The 23,290-nt window shown below is 37.0% G+C and overlaps 1 protein-coding gene and 1 non-coding gene across 5 annotated transcripts in view; both read left to right on the top strand.

Moving 5' to 3' along the window:
* RPGRIP1L (RPGRIP1 like) overlaps nt 1-23,290 on the top strand; it is a 98,462-nt gene that overhangs the window by 56,399 nt on the left and 18,773 nt on the right. For 3 of the 4 annotated variants that reach the window (XM_070771933.1, XM_070771932.1, XM_019979973.2), the window contains 6 exons: nt 2,480-2,670; nt 2,819-2,899; nt 4,381-4,470; nt 5,212-5,374; nt 6,852-6,925; nt 22,566-22,749. In XM_070771933.1, coding sequence (XP_070628034.1) covers nt 2,480-2,670; nt 2,819-2,899; nt 4,381-4,470; nt 5,212-5,374; nt 6,852-6,925; nt 22,566-22,749 — 783 coding nt within the window. The remainder of the gene's footprint in view (nt 1-2,479; nt 2,671-2,818; nt 2,900-4,380; nt 4,471-5,211; nt 5,375-6,851; nt 6,926-22,565; nt 22,750-23,290) is intronic. The other variant, XM_070771931.1, reaches the window with a different exon arrangement.
* Nucleotides 18,744-18,816, top strand: TRNAW-CCA (transfer RNA tryptophan (anticodon CCA)). Its single transcript has one exon. It is a non-coding gene; the product is annotated as a tRNA-Trp (tRNA).

Below are 23,290 nucleotides of genomic sequence, written 5' to 3'. Positions count from 1 at the left end.
AGGGTTGTACTCCATTTATAGTTGTAAAATATTAGCTATATTCCATATTTTATAATATATTCTAGTTCTCTTTTTTATAATTTCTCTCTTTATTATGTTCTCTGTTTTATAATTCATTGTCATCACACTTTCCTTTAATTCTTTAAAGATGGGTTTTTTTAGCTCTTTGAACGTATTTAAAATAGCTGCTCTTAGGTCTTTGTCTGCTAAGTCTAACATCTGGATGCCCTGAGAAAGCATCTCTAGGTGACATTCTATCTGTGTATGTAGCACATTCTCCTTCCTCTTTCTTTGTGTATCTCATGAATTTTTTTTTTTTTTTTTTTTTTTGCTGTTGTTTAAATTTGGGCCTTTAGGACACTGTATTTTAGAATCTGTAGATTCTAACCCTCCACAGGGTTTCTGTTGCTGTTATTGTTTGTTTGGTGACTTGGCCTGTACTAGTTCTGTAGTTTTGTTTCCCTTGCTATAGCCACTGATATCTCTGCTAAGTTTTTGTTTTCATTTTAAGCCTGAACATAGTTTAGTGATCAGCCTATGGTTGTTGAAAGTTGTGTTCAAACACCTTGAGTTGTCAGGCCCCCACCCTTTGCCTATGGATCAATGTATGGCTTAGGTGATGCATTCAGTGTTTAGATAGTCTGTAAGTCTCACATTCAGCCAGGGACAAGTAGCTTCTTGTTGTTCAATTGCTAAGTCATGTCCAACTCTTTGTGACCCCATGACCTGCAGCATGCCAGGCTTCCCTGTCCTTCACCATCTCCCAGAGTTTGCTCAAACTCATGTCCATTGAGTGGCCAAATATTGGAGCTTCAGCTTCAACATCAGTCCTTGTAGTGAATATTCAGGGTTGATTTCCTTTAGGATTGGCTGGTTTGATCTCCTAGTTGTCCAAGGGACTCTCAACAGTCTTCTCCAGCACCACAGTTCAAAAGCGTCAATTCTTCTGTGCTCAGCCTTCTTTATGGTCCAACTCTCACATCCGTACAGGACTACTAGAAAAACTATAGCTTTGACTATATGGACCTTTGTTGGCAAAGTGATGTCTCTGCTTTTTAATATACTGTCTAGGTTTGTCAGGTAGCTCTCATAGCTTAGTAAATAAAGAATCTGCCTGCAATGCAGGAGGCCCGGGTTCAATTCCTAGTTGGGAAAATCCCCTGGAGAAGGAAATGGCAACCCACCCCAGTATTCTTGCCTGGAGAATCCACGGACAGAGGAGCCTGGCAGGCTGCAGTCCACGGGGTTGCAAGAGTTGGACACGACTTAGCGACTAAACCACTAGGTTCGTCATAGCTTTTCTTCCAAGGAGCAAGTGTCTTTTAATTTTGTGACTTCAGGCATCATCTGCAGTGATAAGTCTGTTATTGTTTCCATTTTTTCCCCATCTATTTGCCAAGTAGCTTTACTAGGGCCTTTTCTGACTCCTATTGTTCTTACTGAGGTTTCGTAGATTTTCTTGAACAAGTGCTTCTTAATTTGTTGTATACCTTTGATCAATTTCCGGAGTTCTTAAATGAATTTTTTTGACCATTTTATGTGGTGTTATCATTGCTTTTTGTGGAAAATATTTACTGATCTCTTCACTCAGCCATTCTGTAAATCTCACCTATGCCTATTATAGAAGTTTCTCACCTCCCTATATTCCACCTGTATCCTTTTTTTCTACTTAAAGTCTAGAGCTGTTGTTTAGTTTTTCCTAGCCAGCCATTAGAAGAAGTGTCAAACACTTGAGAACCAAGTAAAGGATACCCTAAACAAAAGTTATGCTTGAAATATAGGTTTGTTTTTTTCAAGTCAGGGATTTTCATATTGCAAACTCTAGTATAAGGATTAAAATGTGTGACTCAGTATTACATATTCAGCTAGGTGATACTTTATGTTTTGGATGGTTTGTTTATTTTATAGACTTTTTTGCTATGCTACTGTTAATTTGAAATGATTTAACAGATCCCAGTAAAATGTGTTTAAAATTAGAATAATGTAATATAAGGACTCCTTAGGATATATACATTATTGTGTATTATATATAGATAAATTTTGAAGTTTTAATGTATTTTGTACATTATAATATATAATATATATATATAATGTATAATGTATAGAGACACAAGAATATCAAGTAAAAAATGAAGGTTCTTATTTGAGCTATAACCCAGATAATATCTTAGAAGAAGGCTAAAAATTCTGAAGAATCTCTGAATTTAATTTCAATGAATTAAAATATTTATAAGCTAATTTTCTCCTCTTTGAATAGGTATTATCTGTGAGGTCTTAACTTTTAAAAGCAGTCTGCTTGAGAAATGAGCCTGTCATAGATCCTTTTGTCTTATTTTATTCTCTTAAGCCATTTGAGTTGTAAGTAAAAGCTAAACTTATTTGTAAAGTTGTGGGGTAGTTTCTTTTTGCTGTTCTTTAATTCTTATGGTAATAAAACTTCCCTCTAGCATTAATTACAATTATTTTTGTAATTTGACAGGCATATTTGAGTTAACAGATCATGAAAAGCATCCTGCCGGAACCATTCATGTTATATTGAAATGGAAATTTGCTTACCTTCCACCAAGTGGTTGTATAACAACTGAAGACTTAGGAAATTTCAGACACAAAGAAGAGTCAGAGGTTATTCAAAGACTACCTCCAACATCCTCTTTTAGTACTATAATTGCAGTGAGTAACAGTGACTTTGAATTTCCTATAAAATTATTATTATTCCTACATAATTATTATTATTCCTTAATAAATAGCCACATAAAAGAGAAAAAAAATCTGAAAAGTATGTTCATTATACTCAGTTTGACATATTGGTTTATCTTAGGCACCCACACCTAAACCAAGACGTTTAACAACTAAAGATAAGAAGGTATCTTTTATGGATATCACACCACATCAGCATTATGTAAGTAGTAAACATTCAGAACACTGCTTTTTCCGCCCCCTTCAAACAAATATTTGAAACAAATGAATAGTATTCCGTACCTGATTAAAGGGAAACAGATATAAAACACTTCTTCTTCCTGTAAAATGTTACCTTTGTAATTGGCACTGTGTAAAAGTTAAACGATCTTACTCTTGATCTGAATCTTCCATTGGCCCCATGTCTCTCTCGAGATACTACCCCCAGTCTTCTTTCCCCATTTACCATAAAGCAAAATAGAACAAAACTCTTCAAAAAGTTGTCTTAATTCTGTCTCCCTTTCCTCAAATTGTTCCTTGCTCACACTAGTAAAACTTTTCCTCATTAAAACCACTTTTGCTAAGGTCACAGTGACTGTCACTTTGCTACATCCAGTGATCAATTCCCTGTCCCTTTCTTAATCTCCCAGTAACTTTTGACAGAGTGGAATACTTTCCCTCTTGGCCTCTGGGATACCATGCCTTCCTAGTTTCCCTCCAGCTTAACTTTTCTCATTCACCTGGAGCATATCTCTGAATGCTGAAGTTCCTCAGCAGTCAAGCTTCAGACTAGACCCTTTCTCTTCTCAGTCTGCATCTAGGTGAAAGAGACCTTATCCAAAAAAAACAAAACAAATGGACAAACATAACAACACAAAAGCATAGTCATAGATCGTCACAGAAACAAAGAACAAATGTGGTTGCTAGAGGGGCTGAGGGAAAGAAAAAAATAGACAAAAGAGATTAGGAGATACAAACTCCCAACTGTAAAATGGATGGGTCACAGATATGAAATGTACAGTATGGGGAACACAGTGACTGTGTAGTATCTTTGTAGGCTGACACAGCCTAATCACTGTGCTTGTTGTAGTGATCATTTTGAAATGTATAGAAACATCAGATCACTGTGTATTTTAACAGAAAACTAATACAGTGTTATAGGTCAGTTATACTTCAAAACCACATACATGCACTACCATGTGTTAAATAGATAGCCAGTGGGAATCTGCTGTATGGGCACTGGGTGCTCACCTGGTGCTCTGTGAAAACCGTGAGGATGACGATGGGGCAGGGGTTGGGGGAGGTTCAGGATGGAGGGGACACGTGTGCTTGTGGCTGATTCACACTGTTGTATGGCAGAAACCAATACAATATTATAAAGCAATTATCCTCCAATTAAAAATAAACTTTAAAAAGCTCATAGAAAAAGAGATCAGATTTCTGGTTACCAGAAGCAGGGGGTGGGGAAGGCAAATTGGATGAATGTGCTCAAAAGTACAAACTTGCAGTTGTAAAGAAAATAAGTATTAGGGATGTAATGTCCAACATGATAAATATAATTAATACCACTATATGTTATGTATGAAAGTTGTTATGAGAGTAAATGCTAAGTGTGTACGTATGTGTGTGTGAAAAAGTCTCGGGATGATTTAGGATTTAGTAAAAAATAGAAAATAACATATATGCACATTTTCACATTAATAGAAGGAGACCTCTACTCTTCCTGAAGATAGAAAGGAAATTTCGCCACCAGAAAGAGAAATTGATATGCCAACTGTTTCACATATTCCCAAGGTATGTGTTTACATTAAAATTACCTTGAAAGGTTTCTTTTTTTTAAATACTTTGTCATGATCATTGGGACTTCCCTTGTGGTCCAGAGGTTAAGAATCCCCCTGCCAGCACAGGGGATACAGGTTCAATCCCTAGTCCAGGAACTAAGATCCCACATGCCACAGGGCAGCTGAGATCGTGAGCCGCAACTTGTGAAGCCTGCACACTGTAGAGCCTGTGGTCTGCAACAAGAGAAGCCACCGCAGCCAGAAGCCTGCACACCACAACTAGAGAGTAGCCTCCGCTCGCCACAACTAGAGAAGGCCCACGTGCAGCAACCGAGAGCCCCGTGTGCCACGATGAAGACCCAGTGCAGTCAAAAATGAAAAAAAAAATTTTTTTTTAAGAAATCATATCACTGATCCTATTCTATATGACTTCCCTGGAATAGAAAGGTCTAACATATTACCAGTGGAATAGTTATAATTATGCAGACATTAGTAGGTAGTAAATACACATACAAATTAAAGTATAATGTAAAATTCATTTTGAGATTAATGCTTTTTGATATATAATTTGTAATCAGATTTTAAGTTATCTGCATATTTTCATTTGTGCAGCTTAAGTGATTATTTTCTCATGAATCAAATATAAAGTGCATGCCAGTATATTTACTTGCTTTATTATCATTCAAGGGCTTCAGCAAGAATGCTATAAATGTGATATAAGCAATAATATATCACTGTGCTTTTGCTTCTTCAGATTCCTCAGGAAAGCAGTGTAGATAAGGTAAAAGAGAATACTGAGAAAACGCAGCAAGGAAAGGACGACGATGTGTCTTTACTGTCTGAGGGTCAGCTTGCAGAACGAAGCTTGACGTCTTCCGAAGATGAAACAGAAATAACTGAAGAACTGGAACCCGAAGGTGACTTCCTTTTTTAAAATTACCATTATTTCCCTGACTCTGCTTTGTTTAATCTGTTCACGCCTCATAGAACATCTTCATTTAATCATGAGTCTACTTCATGATAGCTGTTTCTTGACAGAAATGATGGGATGTAGTTCAGTCTCGTCAGGTGTGGTCAGGTGGAATTGTTGCATATCTTCTTATTCAAACTCAGAGCACCACAATGGAATGCAAGTATTGTTGCTGACCATGTTCCAAACATATATTTTAAATGACTTTATATTCTCTTTGGGTTCAGTACTATCATCTAGTTATTCTAGAGGTTATTCTAGAGGACTTGATTTTTTTTTAAATGAAGAAAGAAAGGCTTACAACATGATTTCACTGATATAAACATCTAGAAAAGGCAAACTGATCTACTGTGACAGAAAGCATTTAAGTGGTTGCCTAGGGAAGGACGAATGGAAATAGAAAGATGCAAGAGGAAAAACTTTACAGGGGGCATGAGGAAATATTGGGGGTGATAGACATGTTCACTCTCTTAATTATGGTGATGGTTTCACAGAATTATATATTTGTCAATACACCCACTCCAGTACTCTTGCCTGGAAAGTCCCATGGACGGAGGAGCCTGGTAGGCTGCAGTCCATGGGGTCGCTAAGATTCGGGCACGACTGAGCGACTTCACTTTCACTTTTCACTTTCATGCATTGGAGGAGGAAATGGCAACCCACTCCAGTGTTCTTGCCTGGAGAATCCCAGGGACGGGGGAGCCTGGTGGGCTGCCGTCTATGGGGTCGCACAGAGTCGGACACGACTGAAGAGACTTAGCAGCAGCAGCAGCAGCAGCAGCAAAATACATGTTTCCAAGATGTAAATACAAATTTTGCACACAAATTTGTATGGTTTATTGTATGTCAACTTTACTGCAATATTACTGTAAAACTTCTAAAAATATTTTTAAATAGTAGGAATAACTTTATTTTTTACACAGTAGTTTAGGTTAGGCTGTTGGAAAATATGATTATCATGTTCTTTAAAAAATTTTTACTTTAATTTTATACTTGAACAAGCAATATTTTTATTTCCTTTTCTCTTTTCTAAAATGTAGTTCAGTTCAGTCGCTCAGTCTTGTCCAACTCTTTCTAACCCCATGGACTGCAGCACACCAGGCTTCCCTGTCCTTCACCATCTCCTGGAGCTTGCTCAAACTCATGTCCATCAAGTTGATGATGCCATCCAACCCTCTCATCCTCTGTTGTTCCTTTCTCCTCGTGCCTTCAGTCTTTCCCAGCATCAGGATCTTTTCCAATGAATCAGTACTAAAATGTAATGTAAATCTAATTATCTTTAGTGCTAAAAAAATTCAGACATGATTATCATATTTTTCTTTTATGGTTATCCTTGTAATATATGCTTATTTCTCTCCATTTCACAGGGTACAAATGTAATTGGTTTAACAGATTTAAACCAATAAAATTTTGTTTCTTAACAGATGAAGGAGACAGATCAGCTTCTGACAGTGATGAGTGTATTATTCCAGGTCCTGTCTCCAAGAATATCAAACAGGTCAGTAACCTGATATCAACCAAAAATGTTCTGAAATAAAGCTGCTTTTCACTCATAGTTTATCAGTCTTCATATATGAAAATCTTAAGGAAGAATATTTCTGGAAAAAAATTTATGTATTATCATAATCTTTTCCAAATAATGATCTAGTATAAGAAAATTTTATTTATGCTTTCATTATGTAATGGGCCATAACATTTAAGTGTTAGCTTTGCTTACGTGTTTTAGAGTACCTAACATCTGTAGCTACAGTAGTTACTTGTTCAAATCAGTTGACTTCTCTGACTCCTTTGCAGAACCATTATACAAAGATACAGTAAATCAAATCTGAACTTTAAAGAATTTCCAAAATGTGAGATTGCCTTTAAAACTGTAGTAAGTTACATATGTAAATTCATAGACTGTTCATATCTAAATATGTCACTGATAAACTGTTAAAGTTACTTCATTCTACCCAAAAATTAAACTTTCTTAGAAGGTAATGCATTTCATATACATATACTTTGCTTGTTTTGTAGCACATTGCTGAAAAGTAGTATATATGTAAATTGAAGTTTTGAAAAGAAGCTATACTTTAATTTACATAGGAAGTATCCCACTTACCAGAGCATTTTTCATTGTCGGGGAGAAAAAAGGTTTTATAAAGTAAACATAAGAAAAGTGGTAGCTTTTTTATTCATCCAAGTTAATTTTCCTGAAATGATTAATTGTATTCCTTTAATTTTTTTAGAATTTCCCCTTTAAAAAAATAAAAGAAAAAATAGAATTTCTACTTTATTGTTTTAAGAATTGCAATACTTATTTCAACTCTTAAAATCTCATATTTTTAGCTTAATCTCTCTGCTGAACAAACTCATAGAACAGAACATTTCAGATGTCACAGGTGCCTCCATAAAATAGAGAAACCCATTGTTTCTGTGATTGAGAAATACAAACAGATGATTGATAAATACTTCATCTGTCCAAAGTTTTATTATCATTGTTATATGATTGTTAATTATCATAATATCATTTAATGTATAGCATACTGATATATGGAATTCTCCAGTATTCTTGTCTGGAGAATTTCATGGACAGAGGAGCCTGGCAGGCTACAGTCCATGGGGCCACCAAGAGTCAAACATGACTAAGACAGTAACACTTTCACTTTCACCCACATTAGGGTTTTCCAGGTGGCGCAGTGATTAAGAATATGCCTGCCAGTGCAGGAGACATGGGTTCCATTCCTAGATCAGAAGATCCTCTGGAGTAGGAAATGGCAACCTGTTCCAGTATTCTTGCCTGGAAAATTCCATGGACAGAGGAGCCTGGCAGGGGTCCATGGGCTCTCAGAGTTGGACACGACTGAGCACACACTCATGCACCCACGTTAAGGAGTATAATCCGCTTGACTCAGTCTGCCAGCTCAAATGTTAAATCTTATCCAGAGACACCGTAATAGACTTACCCAGAATAATGTTTGACCAAACATTTCTATATCTCATGGCCCAGTCAACTTGACACATAAAGTTAACCATCACATCATTTTACTAAGAACACTCCATTTAAGAGTAGTAAGCCTGCAAGTTTGACTCAGGTATTTCTTTCTCACATTCTTCACATTTCTTTCTCAGTGGTTCTGTAAGACTCTGCTTACTTTCATCATGATTTTTGGATACTTTACATGGTTTAGCCTTTGAACATAAAAGTATGAGATACTGAATCAGTCCTAGGGCCTAAGGGACTAGTACCAAAGAATTTACTTCTCTAACAGATTTACAAACAGCACTCATCTCTCTTACTATAACTCAGTGATTCCCAGGGATTCACCATCTGCAACTGGTAATCACATCTCCCTAGGGAGTAAATAGAGCATTCTGGCCCTGCCCTCAGGAAATATCATACTAATTGGGAAGATGTGTTCATGAAAAGTCAAGTATTAAATCATCAGTTAAATTACAATCTAAAACAATCAGGAGACAATACCACCAATGATTAGTAGATATTTGAGCTAAAGAATAAAGCTGTTCAGGGCCCATCTTCCTCATTTTCCAAATAAGTAAACTGAGACCTTGAAGTAAGGTGACTTGCTGACAGTCATGCCACTAATTAAGCAAGTTCAGAGGAAAGAGAAATTTGGAGTGATTTTTCAATAGACTTCATTAAGGAGATGCCCATAATCTGCTCACCCACCCTCTTTCTTGTGAGTTTCATGTCTGCTTTTTCTCATTTTAAGCTGATTTTTTTCTGCTTCACTTGCCCAAAGATAGCCCCACAAAATGCCCAAGCCCAGAGAGAAAGATCTGATCAGCTACGTCTAGCCTCTGGATTGGATCCATGTTTATCAGTTGTGGTCCTTTGACCCATTCAACTGTAGCCAGTCACATAGGGAAAAGGAGTGTCCACTTTAACTGTAACATCTCAAATATGGGGATACATGGCAGCAAGCACAAAGTCATGTGCATGCTGGTGCTGGCAGGGGATGCACAGTATGTTTCAGAAATAAGAATACACTCACTAGAGCAGCCTTTCTGCAGAACAGGATAGAAGGTTTCAGATATGATGGAGAAGACTAAATATATTTTAGATTTTATCCAGGAGATACTAGGGAGACATTGCAACAGTTAACTTTATTTTCTAAACATTGTATTCATCATCTAAAAGTCAGTTTCAAAGAATGGGGAAATGTTATCTAAAATTTTATCATCTCAGACCAGAGATTTTCAACCCGGGGCAGTTTTGCCTCGCAAGGGATTCGTTTTGGCACCGTCTGGAGGTATTTTTGGTTGTCACCCTGGGAGGGACTACTACTGGCATCTAGTGGATAGAAGTCAGGGTTGCTGCCTAGCATGCTACAGAGCACAGGCCCCACAGCAAAGACCTGTCTGGCCCAAAATGCCAGTAGTGCTGAGGTTGAGAAATCCTTTATCAGATTTTTCAACGGAATCATGTGTATATTGACAGCATTGCTAGCATCTCAGTGCAATTGTACAGTGCTCTTAACTAAGAATAGAGAATTTAATGTAACAAAGAAGTTTAATGAAAGAGCTATTCTTCTAAAATAGTCAACTAAGTCTAATGTATACATATATTTTTCCTTTGGAGTAAATTGCATTTTTTCCTTATTACTTCCAGAAAAGTAATTTTTGTTACTTCGCTACAGCCTAATACAGCCCTCACTACTCAAATGCGACTTCCTATAATGATTTTTGATGCCATCTCAGAAGTGTGAATTATTGTTTCAAGCAACCAGCTATTCTAAGCAATGCTTTATGCCTTGGTAGTCATTAATCAAGTTCCCATGTGGTTTTTCAAATTCTATGTTTAGTAGAAGGTACTGACAAGTACCTTACGTTAATAGGTGAAATTTAGTTTTATTAAATTATATAACAAATACAGTAAAATAGTATAATCTGTGAACACAGGAACAAAACTCAGGAGATCATCATAATGGTGAAATACAGCATTTTCTAATGATTGTACCAGTTTTTCTGTGTGCTCCTTTTGCAATCATTTAATACCAGTCATGGAACTTTTTTCTTTATAAAGATTGCAAAAGTGGTACAAAGAACTCCTGAATACATTTCACTCAGATTCATCCGTTGTTAATGTTTGCTACACTCTTTTTAATCATTTCTATTCTCTCTCCTATATACATTTATATGTATGTATGCATTATATACACACATTCTTACATACATAATTAAGAAATCATACCCCTTTATCCCGAAATACTTTAGAATAATAATACAATACTATTATCTAATCTACCATTCTTAGTAAGATTTTGCGGGTTGTCCTTGTATTATCACTTATAGCAAGTTATTGACCTGGTCCAGGATCAAATCTAGATCACACATTGCATTTAGTTGTCATGCCCCTTTGGCCTCCTTCAATCCATAATGGTTCCTCAGCATTCCATTGAGTTAGTCTTTCATAACACTGACTTTTTCTAAGAATGCAGGCCATTTATGTTGTAAAATGTCCTTCAATTTAAATTTGTGAGATTTCTCCCCGTATTGGATTCAGCTCATTTGTTTGGGTAGGAGCCCTACAGAAGCAGTGCTGTGTCCTTTTCAGTGCATGAAACCAGGAGACACAGAATGTCATTTTGTCCCACTGCTGATATTCACTTTTTAAGCGTAAAAACTTTTGTGGCTCCTTAATTTCTTCTTTCATCTCCTCTTTAAGAACTGCTTCAAGTAGAAATCTCAGGGCACTATTATAATAGCTTTCTTTGGAAGGGAAGGTATTACTGAATGGCTAATATGTAATATCTTCTTTAGTTCTCACAACTGTTCTTCGTTCATTAGCATCTACTGTGTGTCATACAAGAAGCAATCCATGGCTTCCAAAAATTTACAGTGTAGGGGAAATACAATTAGAGTGCAGAGGTCAGTGCTGGGAGACTGGGATGCACAACTGCTCTGAGAACATTCAAGAGAGGTGCCTAACTCAGCATGAGGGACCGTCGTCAGGGAGAGCTTCCTAGAGTCAGTGAAGCCTGAGCCAGCTGTGGAAGGTGATTAAGAGTTAGTGAAAGCAAAGGAGAGTCATTATAGCCCAAAGGAATAAAAAGCATGAGACTTTGAGAGAGTGCAGAGAACATGGCTTATTCTCAGAGTCAGAATGGTTTTAGGATGGGCCAAGCCTAGGGCATATGGAGGGAGCCCCAGGAGAAGATTCTGAAATGATAGGCCTGTCCAGAGCATTGAGGCCTCTGTGTATCAGTTGAGGAAGCTGCAGTCTATCCTAAAGTTCTGTGAGCAGCCAGTGAAGATTTTTAAGGGGGGAGGATGATCACTCATTCATTAAACAGGTGGAGTCAGTAAGCATTTACTGTGTCCCCAGCCTTGTTCTGGGGACTGGGAACTTAGCGGTAAGAGAAATAAGTCTCTTGCTTTGGGGGAGCTTACACTCTTACATCACATTTTAAAAGATCTTGTTATCAATAGGATAAAGAATAGAGGCATAGAGATTAGTTAAAAGGTAATTAACCCTACTCTGTGGTTATCTCCACTGTGTAGAAATGTTTTAAATTGCCTTTACCTATAGCTATAATGTCACCAAATTGAGACTAAAAGTAGTGTCCTAGATAAAAATCATTTATGCCAATTACACTCTGAATTTCAGTCATCGCCTGTACTATGTAAGCAATTTAAGATCATTCAGTTTCTTTTTTTCATGTTACAGAATCTGACAGCTCATAGTTACTTTTTAGAAATGTCGATCCTTAAAAGGAATCTAACCGATTTCCCAGGACTTAGACATATTACTCGGTTCTTCCTCTTTTCTTCATGTCTGTGATGTATAATTAATCATAGATTACTTCATTTTGTTTCATTTCATTTACAACATTTATGAGCTTCACTTTGTCAGAACGAAATGCTTGTCCCCTCCTTTCCTCTCCAAAGTGGCATAATTAGTGTTAGCATCTTTTTTAACAGGCTACATAAAGTTTAGTGGCTGGATTAAATCAAGTCATTAACATAATGTGCTACCCAATTTGCCCCTATCTCTCTCTGTTTCCAGGACATCAAAGTGCCACAGAGCACCAGTGTAATTGGGCCTTGCTGGCCTGTCAGATTCCGTCAGCCTGATGACTGCTGCTTTTACTAAAAAGCTTCTAGGCATGATAATTAATGGGGGTGGGGGTGGGGAGGGTGTCTGAGAAATGTAAAACTTTGGACATTTCTCTATGAATATTTTATTAATTTGAATAATCAGAAGTTAACAGTATCAATTTAATATATAATACATTGATTAAAAGCCTTGTTTTAGGTCCTCAAAATAGATATCAAAACTGAAAATTTGCATCTGCCATGGCAGTAAGGAAAAGAGAATTATAATCCTTCTTTCACATTATTTCTAATTTTTACCATTTAAGCAGTGCATCATTCAGATTTCACAACTAAATGCATTGCCTTCAGCTCACAGATTTCTTAAAGTGTACCCACAGGTGAGAATGAGAAATCACAGGCTAAAACAGTAACACTCTTTTTTGTGCAATGCATGTTTACATCTTTCGCCATTTCTAACTAACAGCAGTTTTGTAAAAGCTGCCATAGTCAATCGGATTAAAATGCATTTCCACCTGGAAGCCAGGTTCTCTTGAACAAAGTGAGCAGGCATTCCCAGGCAATCACAGTAGTGATGTCCAGCGAAAATGTTTTAAAGCTTTTGCAAAAGACAGAATGCATAAAATGATTCACTACTGTTGGCATTCCTGTATTAAAAGTGATTAAGTCACTTCAGAGTCAAACACGATATCCTATCAGTGGGTAAAGTACACCCCTCCCACTGTTTTACATATAGAAGCTTAAGCTACATAACCAAAAATACTGTATTACTCTCCTGATATTAGTTGCTTTTAAAATTATTTTTAATATTTTGCAACTTAGTTATCTCTTGCTGATATACTATGAACTATATACTGCTACATATAGCAGTATATATAGTATATCCTGTATATACTAGTATATATACTGTATGTATAGTATATACTGTATATAGTATATAGCAGTATACTCCTTTACACATGTGCATAATATTACATTGTATAGCTAAACTTTATTTGTTTAAATAAGTGCCTTTTCATGGACCCTTTGGTTTCTATCAATTTTTGCCAATATAAACATTTCCAGCTGAAAAGCTTTTATACATAATGTGTGAAAATTACTGTTTTCTGACACCACGCTTTTTGTCAAACTAATGAGTAAGAAATTATATCACTGATGATTCCATTTTAAAAGCAAGCAAAAAGATATATTTGTACATAATGCTTATGTATTTTTATATGAGCATGCAGATCTAACATTGGGGTTCACGTAAGCAAAGGAAAGGCACCTCAGGTGGTTCAGTGGTAAAGAATCTACCTGCCAGTGCAGGAGAAGCAGGAGACATGGGTTCAATCCATGGTTTAGGAAGATCTGCCCTGCTGGAGAAAATGGCAGTCTGCTTCAGTATTGTTGCCTGAGAAATCCCATGGACAGAGGAGCCTGGCGGGCTACAGTCCATGGGGTCGCAAGGAGTCGGACATGAGCACAAACAATCAAAGAAAATGTTTGAAAGTATATAATAAAAACATTGTACTGCAGTATCTCTGGGACATGGGTCTGGGCAAGAGTCAGCAAACTATAACCCATGTGTCAAATCCAGCCCTCTACTTATTTTTGTAAATAAAGTCTTATTGGAACACACCACACCTGTCATTTACAGGTTGTCTGTGGCCTCTTCATGCACAAGAGCAGAGTTGAGTATTGCCAACAGAGACCATTATAGCCTGCCATGCAAAAAATATTTGCTATCTGGCCTTTACAGGAAGGAAGCATCTGCCAACTCCTAAGTTAGGGAATGGGAGGAAACAACTTTGATATTTTACTTTCTAGGATTTATATTGTTGAATTATTTTTAGTGATGAGTATAGACTGCTCAGCGGTAAAGAATCCACATACAATTCAGGAGATGTGGGTAAGATCCCTGGGTTGGGAAGATCCCCTGGAGAAGGGCACAGCAACTGACTCCAGTATTCTTGCCTGGAGAATCCCATGGACAGAGAAGCCTGGCGGGCTACAGTCCATAGGGTCACAAAGAGTCAGACACAGCTGAAGCAACTGAGCATGCACACACGCATAGACTACTTCTAAAAAGGGAATAATTTGTTAGCTAATTCTGTACTAAAATGTTAACTAATAACTAAAGAATAGTTTAATGTGAATTGTAGAAGCTTTTCTATAAATGTCTTAGAGAGGGTCAATAGAGGGTGAGTCTTTTCTGGTTTAGAGCCATGGATTTCCCAAGTGTGGTCCTCAGACTAGCAGCATCAGCATGACCTGAGAATTTGTGAGTGATGCAAATTCTTGGACCCCATGCTAGACCTAATGAATCAGAAACTCTGAGTCTGGAGCCCAGCAATCTGTGCCTCGTCAACTCTTTCATGTTGTCCTGGGATATGCTAAAATTTGACAACCACCTCTTTAGGGAAAGGAGGTAATTCTCACCATGGCTACAAGTTAGAACCACCTAGGGAGCACCTTTAAATGCCAAGGCCCAGGCTCCACTCAGATCAGTTAGACCAGAATTTTCTTTAGAGCTCCCCGAGTGATATCAGTAGGCAGCCAAAATTGAGAGTCTCTATTTTATCACATCTGTTCTCAATGATGGTTAAAGTGAAACGGCATATCAAAATCACCTGAAATTGAGGGTCATTTTAAAAATTCTTCCCTTCTTCACAGTACTGCCATAGTAAGCCACAGTTGATGGAGATGTGTCGTATCCCTCAGCTGTATTAGGAAAAAATACTCCAACCATTGCTTTAGAACATGTGGTAACGAGCTTCTGTAATTTTCTGACCATTATAGATACAGTAATTTTCATGGTATATAAAGGAGACAATGTTCTAAAAATAAACACTCTTAACCTCAGCATCATTTTGATCTCCAACACTGAAGTTTTTACTATGTGTATTATTTGTTCAACACAGTATGTTTTAACAGAATATATGATAAAAGAAAGGTTACTTACTGCCACTGATAAAACTGGATTGTTTGTTTTGTTTGTTAAAAACATTATCATCTTAACAGTTTGTGCTCTTTACTCGTATTTCTCCCAAAGAACTATTATTATTTTTAAAGTCAAAGACTTTTCAATCAAAACTTGCATGAAGAATGGATTTGATTACTAATAAGTGGAAGCTCTGGAGACTAGTATGAGGGCTGCTGCTGCTGCTGCTAAGTCACATCAGTCATGCCCAACTCTGTGCAACCCCGTAGACAGCAGCCCACCAGGCTTCTCTGTCCCTGGGATTCTCCAGGCAAGAATACTGAGTGGGTTGCCATTGCCTTCTCCAAGTATGAGGTCTAGGGGACTCTTTTTGAGTCTCTGAGGTGTTTGTGCCTACCCCCATCTTTAATCATTAACCATTCCTACCTACTCTACTTACTTATGGCTCTGTCAGTCCCAATGCTGTTTGACTTTTTGAACCAAATATTTTGAGCTTGTCTTAGACCTCACTTCAATTAAACTTTTATTCTTAAAGGTCACAGGCATAGATTCATAACCTTCCATTTCCATTTTGTCTGGATTATTATAAAGTACCAAGTTCTTCATAGGCTTTATTTGAATTTATTTACACACACACACATACACAAAACATTTTTATGACAATAAAATAATACTCATGTAAATTTGTGTAACCACTAGGAAAGTAACTTGATAATCCTGTTAAGTTAAATTTCTTATATCTGTCACCCAGTTCTAAGAGAACCACTCCCATACATAAGAAAACAAAAGGATATTCAGTGCAACATTGTTTTAATTGCAAAAAATTTTAAACATTTTGTTCAACAGTAGAGAAACAGACTCAGTTCAGTTCAGTCGCTCAGTCGTGTCTGACTCTTTGCGACCCCATGGACTGCAGCACACCAGGCTTCCCTGTCCATCACGAACTCCGGGAGCTTACTCAAACTCATGTCCATCGCGTTGGTGATGCCATCCAACCATCTCATCCTCTGTCATCCCCTTCTCCTCCTGCCTTCAGTCTTTCCCAGCATCAGTGTCTTTTCCAATGAGTTGGTTCTTCACATCAGGGGGCCAAAGTATTGGAGTCTCAGCTTCAGCATCAGTCCTTCCAATGAATATTCAGGACTGATTTCCTTTAGGACTGCCTGGTTGGATCGCCTTGCAGTCCAAGGGACTCTCAAGAGTCTTCTCCAACACCACAGTTCAGAAGAGAAACAGACTAGAAATTAATTACATATATAATATAAATGGAATTCTGTACAACAGGTAATATTAATGAGTTAGATTTCAATTATAACCATAAATCTCGAAATATAGCATTGAGTGAAAATAAATTGCAGAATAATTCACAGAGGATGTTATTCATATAAAATCTAAAAACAGAAAACAGTTGTTGATCGATATATACATACGTAGTAGAAAATATAAAAGCGTGACTGGGCATGATACACATCAACTTCCGGATAGTGGTCACTTCTGGGGGAAAGAAGAAAGGGGGGAAAGGAATTGGGAGGGGGCACTTTTCCCTGAATCTGAAATATTTTATTTCTCCCACAATAAAAACAAAAAGATTTAAATCAGATATAGCAAAAAAGTAAAATCTGTTAAAGATGTTGAGTACTTGAACATGTCAAATTATTTTCTGTATACTTTAAAAAGTTAAAGAAATGCTTGTTTGCTGAAGAATTAAGAATGAAGTAAAACTCACATACAATCTCCTGCAATAGTGAGATTTAAATCTAACTGACTGAAACAAGTTCCAAACCTTTATCAGAGGACATTCTCAGTTAAGCAATACTGTGTTTAAGAGCTGTCAAGTTGAATTAAGTTTTTAGAAGCCTAACAATCCAACCCCAGTGTGGCTGCTATGATTGTTGAAACCAGAGGAAGAATTCAGCATGATCTTCTGAAGTAAAACATAAAAAAAAAAAAAAATGTAAGCCTGCCAATAAAAGCCCAAGTAAATACTATAGAGAAATATGGCCTAAAATGAGAATTATAGCATCAGTCAGGAAGCAGGAGTGGAATTGAGCCAAAATCATGAGAACTCTAATTTTTTTTTTCTCTGAGAGTAATACAGGCTGTCATCACATTTCCAGATCATTCAATCACATAAAGTATAGTGTCCATCCATACAGACAACTGAAAGGAAGTTGCACACAGTTCTTATTTGAGAGATTTCTATTACTGCTGCTCACCACAATCAGAAATTTTAAATGCTCTTTTTGTATGCCGATGCTGACATCTGGCTAACTAGGGAGGCTAATAGGGTAACTGGTGAACAGGAGAGGAAATGTACTGAGAAGTACTGAGAGGCCCAAAGCTCGTTCTGGCTAGCTAACGTACTGTATGAGCAGAGTGTTATTCAGAGGAATGACCACGTGGGTTCCTCTGGCGGTCTTGAACAGACGGTATTCTGCATCCGTCTGAAACACTATGCTTCAGTCACTGTCATGTGAATGAGTATATATATATAAGATATATATATCCCTTCCAGTTCACCTAATTGAACTTTTTTTTCCACTGTATCATGATGAGAATTTTCACACAGAGAAGCTGACATGACAATACCCTACCCCTAGATTCTACAAAACTGACCAGTTTTTGAAACAGTATTATTCAATTAAAATCTAGGCTGGCAAGATATCTATGTTTTCAACAGTTAATAATCCCCAGCTTCCCAAAATGTAGCAGACACAATCAATATTTGCTAAAGGAGCTGCACTAATAATTGCAGCTTCACATATTTCTGGCAATATATAAAAGATATCCGCAATAAATAGAAGATCCTCAGCATTCCCTTGACTCAATGTCATTAAGTATTTATTGAGAGCCTCCTAAATGCCAGATCCTAGAGAGGATGGTAAAGAGCAAAAGATGAATAAGATATGGTTCTGGCCTCCAGGAATTCACAGTTTACAGAGCGGGGCAGATATGTAAACAAATCCATGCAATCCAGTGTGAGTGAAAAGTGTAGCGCGGGCCCAGAGGAGGAACCAAGTCAGTCTTGGAAATCAGGAGTAATGCCCTCATAAAAGGAGTACATACGTGGCCCAGGGCTTCAGATAAATGGAATTTTGTCTGATACAGAAGATTTCAGATGCAAAAGCTCAGCAATATAAACAGTACACCACAGGTCTGGGAAGTGGCTTGAGTGTAGGGTAATAGGTTTCCAAGCAGAAAGGTGATACCCAATTTGTTTTAGAGAAGGCACTCTGCCACCAGAAGAATAGTTGAGGCTGCAGGCAGGAGACTAGAGGGAGGAGGGCCTCACCTTTCTCACAGCCATGAGCATAGAGCCATTTATTTTTTGAGTGTGTCCCTGATGGCTCAGAGGTTAAAGCGTCTGCCTCCAATGCAGGACACCCGGGTTCGATCCCTGGGTCAGGAAGATCCCCTGGAGAAGGAAATGGTAACCCACTCCAGTATTCTTGCCTGGAGAATCCAATGGACGGAGAAACCCGGAAGGCTACAGTCCACGGGGTCGCAAAGAGTCGGACACGACTGAGCGACTTCACCTTCACCTTCACTGATACAGTCAGCAAGATCTGGCTTCCCTAGTGGCTCAGATGGTAAAGAATCTGCTTGCAATGCAGGAGATCCGGGTTCGATCCCTGGGTCGGGTAGCTCCCCTGGAAAAGGAAATGGCAACCTACTCCGGTATCCTTGCCTGAAGAATTCCATGGACAGAGGAGCGTGGTGGGCTACAGACCATGGGGTCTCAGAGTTGGACATGACTGAACAACTAACACTCTTTCACAGCAAGACTATAATCCCTCTATAACTAAAACAGCCTCATACCACCCATCTGTCTGCTTACAACTCTACCAACCAATTATCTTTTGTGATTCCTTCTGATTTCTCCCCACTTATTCTGTAGTCATTATTGTTGTTTGTTGTTTAGTCACAAAGTCCAACTCCTTTGTGACCCCATGGACTCCAGCCCACCAGGCTTCTCTATCCATAGGATTTCCCAGGGAAGAATACTGAAGTGGGTTGCCATTTCTTTCTCCAGGACATCTTCCTGACCCAGGGATCAAACCTGCATCTCCTGCCTTTGCAGGTGGATTGTTTAACCCTGAGCCACCTGGGAAACTCTCTCTGCTAATTCTGTGAAACTGCTTTGTAACTGTTGGAAGCTGTTGAATTAGTTCCTTCCTCAGATCGTGTGAGAACATAAAAGAAGTTTCTCTAGAGAGAAAAATGAGAAAAGAAACCGCATCTTGTTTTGTCTTTGTATTTCCAGTAGCTGACACAGTGTTGAAATATCTTCAGCTTTCCTTAATTCAGTGAACCACTGAAATACTTTAGTTATTTTTTAGGAATAACTTTAGGAAGTTAAAGGAACAGGAATGAATGATCTATAGGATATGGTGGGTGTGAAAATGGAGATTTGCAAGAATGGCTCCAAGGTCTCCAGGTTGTGGGTGACCAGGTGGACAGTGATGTCATCACCTGAGATAACAAGTATCAGGATGAATGTTAGTGGTGGAGAGGAGAGATCGTGAGTTCAGTTTTTACACTAAGTTGGAGTTGTCTGCTACACAGTTGATGTGCTTCTTAATCTTCAGAATCTTTGCATATCATCTAGTTGAACTTTGGATTCACAGGGGCATGAGCAGAACCAGAATTGTTCCAATGTTGAAAAAGAAGTTGGCTAGGCCGATTAGCCAAAATTTATAATGTTTGGAAATTGTTTATTCAGGGCATGGTTCCCTAGATACATACTATTTGGAACTTATCCCTTTTTGGACTTAGGTTGATTCGTGTAGCCTTAAAGAAACAAAGAAATGATAACTGATAACTCTGTTAAGTTAGAGAATTGAAAAGAACATAATCTAGAGTTAATGAGGCTGGGGTGGTGGGAGGGAAACTAAGAAGAAAAAAACGATCTAGGCCAGAAAGCAGACAGATATCATAAAAAGAATTTTAAAGCTTTTTGGGAGGAGGGGGTAATATAGTGGGTTTCTTTTGGTTTATTTGGTTTTGGTATTCTGTTTGTTTGTTATCCAAGTATCTGCATTTATTTAGTATGTAGACTAAATTTTGTATATAGTCTTATTTGACAGCCCAAGTTCGTTCTTGCAGTAATACAAGTTTTCATACCGGGATTGTACAGTTATTATTAATTTAAAAAAACACTTAAATAAATTTGATTCCCCTATTTAAAAGTTAATTTGTCTCTTCATTGGATTCTGTGATATCCAGATTTTAAATTCCTCTCATTCACAATGTGAAAATAACAATGTATACACCTCTTTTGCCTTTGTTATAAGCTGTTTTCTTTTAATTCTTTTGTGCAGAAACAGTCTAACCACAGCACAGCACAGGAATGTTTTATGTTATTGTCATAACAATTCTAAGTTTGTCAAATTACAAGTTATGTAAAAGACTTAATTATGCATTGTGCTGCATTTGAACCAGAAGTATAAAATAGTTTGTGTGTATGCAATTTTGACAACCACAATACATTTTAAGGAAAAATAATATTTAAAATGTTTTCTTTACTATGTTAGTCTTTGGCAAGCAGGAAGGGCTTTTCTGAAGTGAGATTAGACAATAGAGCCAACTTCATTTTTTATGCACATGAACAGAGAGGGCTTGAGGTTATTAGTTGAAACCGAGTAACCTTTCCAGGCTTTCATCTCTTTCTTTTCAAATTTGAATATGAAAAGCATATTCAAGTCAAAGACCATCACTTTAATGACATTTGGCAGTCATTTGATTTATTAGGTTTTAGAAAAAATTTTCCTTTAAATATTTCATCATACTATGCTAATCCTAGTAATATTGCCAGCTGCAGCCTTGTACCTGTATTAGTGGAGACAGAATGGTGTGGAATTTTCTCTGTCATCCTAGTAAAATTTCCATGAATCTACTGAATAATAAAATAACCTTATTGAAATATTCAGATTTGGGTTTTTAGTTAAAGTGTCTTAGAATACCTAATAAAAGAAAATGTCTTTTGAAAGAAGGGGGTAAAATTACTTCATCAAATATTGAGGGGGTTTGCCAGCAATGGAAATTGTTCTTTATGGGAATATTCTTTACAATAGGGTACTTATGCTTTTCAGTTTGATTAATTATATTATATACTTTGAAATATCAAAATAGTAATTGCTATGGTGAAATTACACACTGATTTACATTTGACAATGAATTCCTAAAAGTTATATAAGCAGGTCTTAGTATCAGGATTTTTAGTATTATTTTAAGTTATATAATTTACAGTAGCATACCTCTGAATTTAATAAAGAGAAATTTAGTAAGGGGGAATAAAGAACAAATTTTAAATTGTAAACATTTAAAATTAAATTCAATGTAAACATTTAACTGAGGAATTATCTTGGTGTGATCTAATTTTTAAGTCATAGTCTATCATTTGTTTTAAATTATTGTTCAAGGAAACATATGACTCACATATAATGTTTGTTACACTAAAATCTATTAAATAAGGATTGAGATGAAAATTACACAAGTATATTTTTTCATTAATTCTGTAAAAATGAGATAATTGTAAGAAAATTATGTTAAATTCAATAAAAATTTGTCTTTTGTTTGAAAACTTATTGCTCATTAAATGAAATATGTTATGGAAGAATACACAAGAGAATGAGCTGTAGCCCTGCTTAATATGGATTCATACAGTTATTTATGTTAGCATAATAGTATAAAGTGTTCAACAGGCTTTGATCTTTGAATAACCAAAACTTTCTCAGGTACCAGAGAGTAAAATAAAAGCAGTGATAAACGCGTATTTCACTACATAGTTTGAAACAAGGCCAACTGATGTGTGTCATTCTGAAAGCAATTGGAGATGAAGATCTCATAATCTTCACTCCTGATGGACTACTAGCGGGTATTTATAGCCTCAAATGTAAATCAGGAGACTATTGCCATGACACTGTTAACTTCAAACCCTGGGGCACTGGAAGCTCATTCTTTCTCTCTCTGTCGTGAATAATCTATCATGTGTAACTAGACTGTAGGGTACAATACCTTCCAAAAAAAGAAATCAATGAAGGCCAAGTACCTTCATGTTTTATTTAAAATTGACAGTGAAAAAAGAGTAAAGGATTTTTTTTTTTGTTCATTTTTTTTTTTGTTTCTTTATTGTGTTTTGTTTTTGCTCTTTAAACAGCCACCAGAAAAAATCCGGATTGAGATCATAGCCCTTAGCCTTAATGATTCCCGAGTAACTGCAGATGACACTATCCAGCGACTCTTCGTGGAGTGCCGATTCTACAGTCTTCCCGCTGAAGAGACACCCGTGTCACTTCCAAAACCCAAGAGCGGCCAGTGGGTCTACTACAATTATAGCTATGGTAGGTATGGTATTTATAATATAGACTTTTTTCTGTGAAGGAAGCCAGAGGAACACGAGAAAGTACAATTGTCTAATGTTCACATAAAATCATGGAAGTATTATCAGAATAGATTAATGAAAGTCAAACCTGTAGCATAAGGATTAAGAAATTAAATTTAAAATTCAGTTGTCCCTTTGTGTCCGTGGATTCTGCATCTTCAGATTTAACTAAAACACAATGGAAAACACTTGGGGGAAAAAATTCCAGAAAATTCCAAGGAGCAAAACTTATACTTATCATGCATTCACAACTATTTACATCATAAAGTTTCATAAGTAATCCAGAGATGATTTAAAGTATACAGGGTGTGCACAGATTATATGCAAATACTATGCCATTTCATATAAGGGGCTTGAGCATCCTTGGATTTTGATAGCTGCAAAATCCTGGAACCAACCCCCCTTGACAACTGACTAAGGGACAACTGTAATGTTTAACTGTAAAAGTTATATCAAAAACAGTGGGAAAAAGATGTTCTAGATCTTCCTGCCATATCACA

Source organism: Bos indicus, chromosome 18 (genome assembly GCF_029378745.1).
Source record: "Bos indicus isolate NIAB-ARS_2022 breed Sahiwal x Tharparkar chromosome 18, NIAB-ARS_B.indTharparkar_mat_pri_1.0, whole genome shotgun sequence".
Classification (NCBI taxonomy): Eukaryota; Metazoa; Chordata; class Mammalia; order Artiodactyla; family Bovidae; genus Bos; species Bos indicus.
This window is presented reverse-complemented; position numbering and strand designations above follow the sequence as displayed.